General features: G+C 65.1%; 1 protein-coding gene across 1 annotated transcript; it reads left to right on the top strand.

The window, feature by feature from the left end:
- The first annotated feature begins 1,918 nt into the window (after nucleotides 1-1,918).
- Nucleotides 1,919-4,829, top strand: TSFM (Ts translation elongation factor, mitochondrial). The gene is made up of 4 exons (XM_039703216.1): nucleotides 1,919-2,075; nucleotides 2,160-2,267; nucleotides 2,695-2,779; nucleotides 4,306-4,829. Exons 1-4 carry the CDS (start codon nucleotides 2,067-2,069, stop codon nucleotides 4,734-4,736), a joined length of 633 nt encoding a protein of 210 aa, XP_039559150.1. The 5' UTR covers nucleotides 1,919-2,066; the 3' UTR covers nucleotides 4,737-4,829.
- The last annotated feature ends 1,177 nt before the right edge of the window (nucleotides 4,830-6,006 follow it).

The following is a 6,006-nucleotide window of genomic DNA, read 5'->3' as shown; positions in this document are numbered from 1 at the left end:
TCTGGGGGCCGGGGGTCTCTCGGGCCGGGGGTCTCTGAGGGCCGGGGGTCTGTGAGGATCGGGGGTCTCTGAGGCTCGGGGGTCTCTGAGGGCCGGGGGTCTCTCGGGCCGGGCACTTGGAGCTCCCCCCTCCCAAAATCCCCCTCAGCCAATCCCGCGCCTCCGTGCCGCCCGCATGACGTCACGAACAGGCGGCAGCCAATCGCTGTTGCGCGTTCTGACCCTTCCCGGCGCCCGTAGCGCGGGGTCGTTCACGGCCCGGTGTGGCGTGACGTCAGGCGGCGCGCCGCGGGCAGGCCGGGATGCAGCGCGCGGCGCTGGGCGCGCTCGGGGGGGCGGCGCGGGTGAGACCGGGACCCCCGGGACCCCCTGCACCGGGACCCCTGCACCGGGACCCCCGGGAACCCCTGCACCGGGACCCCCGGGACCCCCTGCACCGGGACCCCCAGCCCCGGGACCCCCTGCACCGGGACCCCCGGGTGTTTGGGATGGGGGGTCCCTGGGGCAGGGGGACTCTGGGGCAGGGGGTCTTTGGGGAAGAGGGTCTTTGTGACATGGGGGTCTTTGGGACAGGGGGTCTTTGGGACAGGGGGTCCTTGGGGAAAGGGGACTGAGGGTCGCAGGTGGTCCCTGGGGCAGGGGGTCTTTGGGGCACCACGACCAGAGCAGGCTCAGCCCCTGGGGGGCGGGTGGGGTCGGGTCTGGTCTGTGCCCCCCCACTGTGTCCCCCCCCAGGCCGAGGAGCAGTCATGGGGACACTGGGGTGACCCTGGCAGTGATGGGGACACTGGGTGACCCTGTCCCCTCCTGTGTGTCCCCCCAAGCCGAGGGGCAGTGATGGGGACATTGGGGTGACTCCATCAATGACAGGGGACACTGGGATGGCCCTGTCAGCACTGGGGTGACCCTGGCAGTGCTGGGGACATTGGGGTGACCCTCTCAGGACTGGGGTGACCCTGTCCCCTCTCCTGTGTCCCCCCAAGCCAGGGAGCAGTCATGGGGACACTGAGGTGACCCTGGCAGCACTGGAGTGACCCTGTCAGTACTGGGGTGACACTGAGGTGGCCCTGTCAGTGCAGGGTGGCCCTGTGGTGACCCTGTCCCCATGTCCCCAGGCTGAGGGGCAGTCATGGGGGCACTGGGGTGACCCTGTCAGTGCCGGGGTGACCCTGTCAGTGATGGGGACATTGGGGTGACCCTGTCAGTAGTGGGGTGAGCCTGTAAGGACTGGGATGGCCCTGGCAGTGTTAGGGACACTGAGGTGACCTTGTCAGCACTGGGGTGACCCTGGCAGTGATGGGGACATTGGGGTGACCCTGGCAGTACTGGGGTGACCCTGGCAGTGATGGGGACATTGGGGTGACCCTGTCAGCACTGGGGTGAGCCTGTAAAGACTGGGATGGCCCTGTCAGTGTTAGGGACACTGAGGTGACCTTGTCAGCACTGGGGTGACCCTGGCAGTGTTGGGGACATTGGGGTGACCCTGTCAGTACTGGGGTGACCTTGTAAGGACTGGGATATGTCAGCACTGAGGTGACCCTGTCAGCACTGGGGTGACCCTGGCAGTGTTGGGGACATTGGGGTGACCCTGTCAGTACTGGGGTGACCTTGTAAGGACTGGGATGGCCCTGTCAGTGTTAGGGACACTGAGGTGACCATGTCAGCACTGAGGTGACCCTGTCAGTGCGGGGTGACGCTGTCAGTGATGGGGACACTGAGGTGACCCTGTCAGCACTGGGGTGACCCTGTCAGCCCTGCGGGGTGACCCTGGCAGCACTGGGGTGACCCTGTAAGGACTGGGATGGCCCTGTCAGTGTTAGGGACATTGGGGTGACCCTGTCAGCCCTGCGGTGGCCCTGCCAGTGCTGAGATGGCCCTGTCAGCCCTGCGGTGGCCCTGCCAGCCCTGCGGTGGCCCTGCGGTGACCCTGTCCCCCGTGTCCCCAGGCCGAGGCCTGGCTGGAGGCCGAGTCGCGCCGCCGGGGCTGGGCGCGAGCCGCGGCCCCCGGGGCTGCCCGGGCCCGGGAGGGGCTCGTGGGGGTCCTGAGCGAGGGCTCGGCCGCCGTCATGGTGGAGGTGAGTCAGGGGGGGTTGGGGGTCCCCGCCGTGCCCCCCGGGGGGTCTCTGTGTCCCCAGGGTCACCGTGTCCCCCCCCCCCAGGTGAACTGCGAGACGGATTTCGTGGCGCGGACCCCCGACTTCCAGCAGCTGGTGGAGATGGCGGCCAGAGGGGTCCTGGGGCACTGCCAGGGGGCCTCGGGCACCAAGGTGGGCTGCCAGGGGGGCTTTGGGGGTGCTGGGGTGGCACAGAGGGTGTTGGGGGGTGCTGGGGCATTTGGGGGTGTAGGGCAGGGTTTGGGGTGCCAGGGTTTGGGGGTGCCAGGGTGTGGGCAGGGTTTGGGGATATTAGGGGAGGTTTGGGGGGTGCCAGGGGGTGTTTGGGCAGAGTTTGAGAATGCCAGGAGTGTTGGGGCAGCGTTTGGGGGTGCCAGGGCTGTTGGGGCAGCGTTTGGGGGTGTTGGGGTGGGGTTTGGGGTTGCCAGGAGTATAGGGCAGGGTTTTGGGGTGCCAGGGCTGTTGGGGCAGGGTTTGTGGGTACCAGGGTTGTTGGGCAGGGTTTGTGGGTACCAGGGCTGTTGGGCAGGGTTTTGGGGTGCCAGGCTGTTGGGGTGCCCCCCTGACCCCTGTCCCCCAGCTCCTGCTGCGAGAGGATGAGCTGGCCCAGGTGCGGGCAGGGGACGGGGGGGAGCTGCTGAGCGACCACCTGGCACTGGCCATGGGTGAGTGCCCCCGTGCCCCTCCCAGTGTGCCCAGGGCCCCTCCCAGTACATCCCAGTGCCCCTCCCAGTGTGCCCTGTGCCCATCCCAGTACATCCCAGGGCCCCTCCCAGTACATCCCAGTATGCCAGTGCCCATCCCAGTGTGCCCAGTGCCCCTCCTGTGCCCATCCCAGTGTGCCCAGTGTCTGTCTCACCACTCCCAGTCTGCCCAGTGCCCTTTCTATGCAACCCCAGTTTGTCTCCTTGTCCTTTTATTTCTCAAGTCTCCTGAACCCCATCCCCAGTGATGCCAAATAACCCCCCCAGTGCCCCCAGTGCCCCCTGAACCTGACAGCCCCAGTGCCCCCAGTGCCCCTCCCCAGTGTCCCCAGAGCCTGACAATCCCAGTACTCCCAGTGCCAGCCCCCAGTGGCCCTCCCAGTGCTCCCAGAGCCTGCCATCCCAGTGCCCTCAGAGCCTGACAGCCCCAGTGCCCCTCCCCAGTGCTCCCAGTGCCCCCAGTCCCCCTGAACCTGACAGTCCCAATGCCCCCAGTGCCCCTCCCCAGTGACCCCAGAACCTGACAGTCCCAGTGCTCCCACTGCCCCCAGTGCCCCTCCCCAGTGCTCCCAGTGCCCCCCAGTGCCCTCAGTACCTGACAATCCCAGTACTCCCAGTGCCAGTCCCCAGTGACCCCCAGTGCTCCTCCCCAGTGCTTCCAGTGCCCCCAGTCCCCCTGAACCTGACACTCCCAGTGCTCCCAGTGCCCCTCCCCAGTGCCCCCTGAGCCTGACAGCCCCAGTGCTCCCAGTGCCCGCAGAATGTGACAGTCCCAGTGCTCCCAGTGCCCCTCCCCAGTGCTCCCAGTGCCCCCAGTCCCCCTGAACCTGACAGTCCCAGTGCCCCCCAGTGGACCCACACCTGACAATCCCAGTGCTCCCAGAACCCCCCCAGTGCCCCCAGAACCTGCCAGTCCCAGTGCCCCTCCCAGTGCTCCCAGTGCCCCCAGTCCCCCTGAACCTGACACTCCCAGTGCTCCTCCCCAGGGCCCGCAGAATGTGACAGTCCCAGTGCTCCCAGTGCCCCTCCCCAGTGCTCCCAGTGCCGTCAGAGCCTGACAGTCCCAGTGCTCCCAGTGCCCCTCCCCAGTGCTCCCAGTGCCGTCAGAGCCTGACAGTCCCAGTGCTCCCAGTGCCCCTCCCCAGTGCTCCCAGTGCCGTCAGAGCCTGACAGTCCCAGTGCCCCTCCCCAGTGCTCCCAGTGCCGTCAGAGCCTGACAGTCCCAGTGCTCCCAGTGCCCCTCCCCAGTGCTCCCAGTGCCCCCAGAATGCGACAGTCCCAGTGCCCTCCCCAGTGCCCTCCCCAGTGCCCCCAGTGCCGTGCCACCCCGCTCTGGGCCGGGCACACCCCGGGCAGTCCCCGGGCTCTGTGCTGGGCACAGCAGCTCCCGAACCCTTTTCGGGCTCCTCCTCTCTGTGATCACCCCCTAACCCCTGCCCCCATTTTGGGGGTGCTGACAGGGACCCCCCCCCCCCGTGTCCCCCCAGGCCGCCTGGGCGAGCGGCTGTCCCTGCGCCGGGCCGGCTGGCTGCGTGCCCCCGGTGGCTTCGTGGCCACCTACGCCCACGGCTGGGTGCCCGCCGGGCCCGCCGTGGCCATGGGCACCTACGGGGCGCTGGTGGCCTGCGGGGGGCCGGGCGCGGGGCCCCCCCCGGCCGAGCTGCGGGAGCTGGGGCGCAGAGTGGCTCAGCACGTGGTGGGCATGGCCCCCACGGCCTTGGGGACCCCCGAGGACGAGCTGGGGGGGGACACGGAGACGCGGCTGCTGGCGCAGGGGACGCTGCTGGAGCCGGGCGTGCCCCTGGGGCGCTACCTGCGCGAGCGGGGGGGGCTCCAGGTGTGGGATTTCCTGCGCTTCCAGTGCGGGGAGGAGCCCCCCCAGGAGCCCCCCCAGGAGGGCTCGGCCCCCCCGGGCTGAGGGACACGCGGGACCCCCCCTCTGTGGTCCCCTGGGGCAGCGAGAGCCTCGCGCGGGTTTGGGGGCGAGGCTGAATAAAGGTGCACGAACACAGCCCGGGTGTTCTGTGGGGAGGGGGGGACCCCGACATCCCCTCCCCCTGGGAATGCTCCCCAACCCCCCCTGCGCCCCCAGTCCCCTCCTTTCCAGGCTCCCCCCGGGGGGGCGGGGCCGCCGCCGCGGCGGAACCGGGGCTGGAGGGGGGCGGGGCTACGGGGAGCCTTGAAACGGGCGGAGGGCGCGGATTGGGTGGGCGGGGAGGGGGCGGGGCGCGGCTGTGTTTACCTCGCGCGGGGCGAGGGCGTGGCCCACTAGAATGGGCGTGGCTTTAACGACCCATGCCCATTTATGGTTAATGGGCGGGGCTGTCTTCGGCCGCTTTTCCGCGCTAAATATTGCGAAATTAATTTTGTTAAATTAGGAAAAGAATCCTTTTCGCCCGGATTTATGAGCGGGAACCCCAAATTCCTTCTTTTTTATTGCATTTCCACCTAATTCACCTCAAATTCCTAACCCTAACCCCAAATTAATTTTTTTAATCATCCCATTTCCTCCTAATTAATTTCAAATTCCAAGCCCTAACCCCAATTCTTTCTTTTTCATCCCATTTCTAGCTAGTTCACCTCAAACCCTTAATCCAAATTCCTTCTTTTTAAATCGCGTTTCAACCTAATTCTCCTCAAATTCCCAACCCTCACCTCAATTCCTTCTTTTTTTCATCACATTTCCACTAATTCGCCTCAAATTCCTAACCCTAATCCAAATTTCCCGTTTCCACCCCAAATTCCTTCTTTTTGATCAGATTTCCACCTAATTAAATTCAAATTCCCAACCCTAACCCAAATTCCTCCGGTTTCCACCCCCAATTCCTTCTTTTTCATCCCATTTCCGCCTAATTCCCCTCAAATCCCACCCGCTCCCCACAAATCCCTTTGGTTTCCCCAAAATTCCTATTTTCCCCTGAAGAAATCCCGCCTATTTCACCCCAAAGCTCCTCGTTTTTCACCCCAATTTCCTCTTTCTTCGCCCAAATTCCTCCGCTTTTCCACGTAGGATTTTTTTTTTTTTCCTTGGGTTTTGGGGTTATTTTAAAGGAAAATAAATAAAGGAGAATAAAGAGGAATCCCCGCCCAGTTCTGGGGAGGTTTTAATTACTTTTTAATTATGGAACGAAACTGCCAGAGCCAGTTCCGGGGATAACCGGGACAAACTGGGACAAACTGGGACAAAC

This window comes from Passer montanus, unplaced genomic scaffold (genome assembly GCF_014805655.1).
Source record: "Passer montanus isolate IOZ18808 unplaced genomic scaffold, ASM1480565v1 scaffold161, whole genome shotgun sequence".
In the NCBI taxonomy this organism is placed as follows: Eukaryota; Metazoa; Chordata; class Aves; order Passeriformes; family Passeridae; genus Passer; species Passer montanus.
Note: the sequence above shows the minus strand (reverse complement) of the source record. Positions and strands in the feature narration are given on the sequence as shown.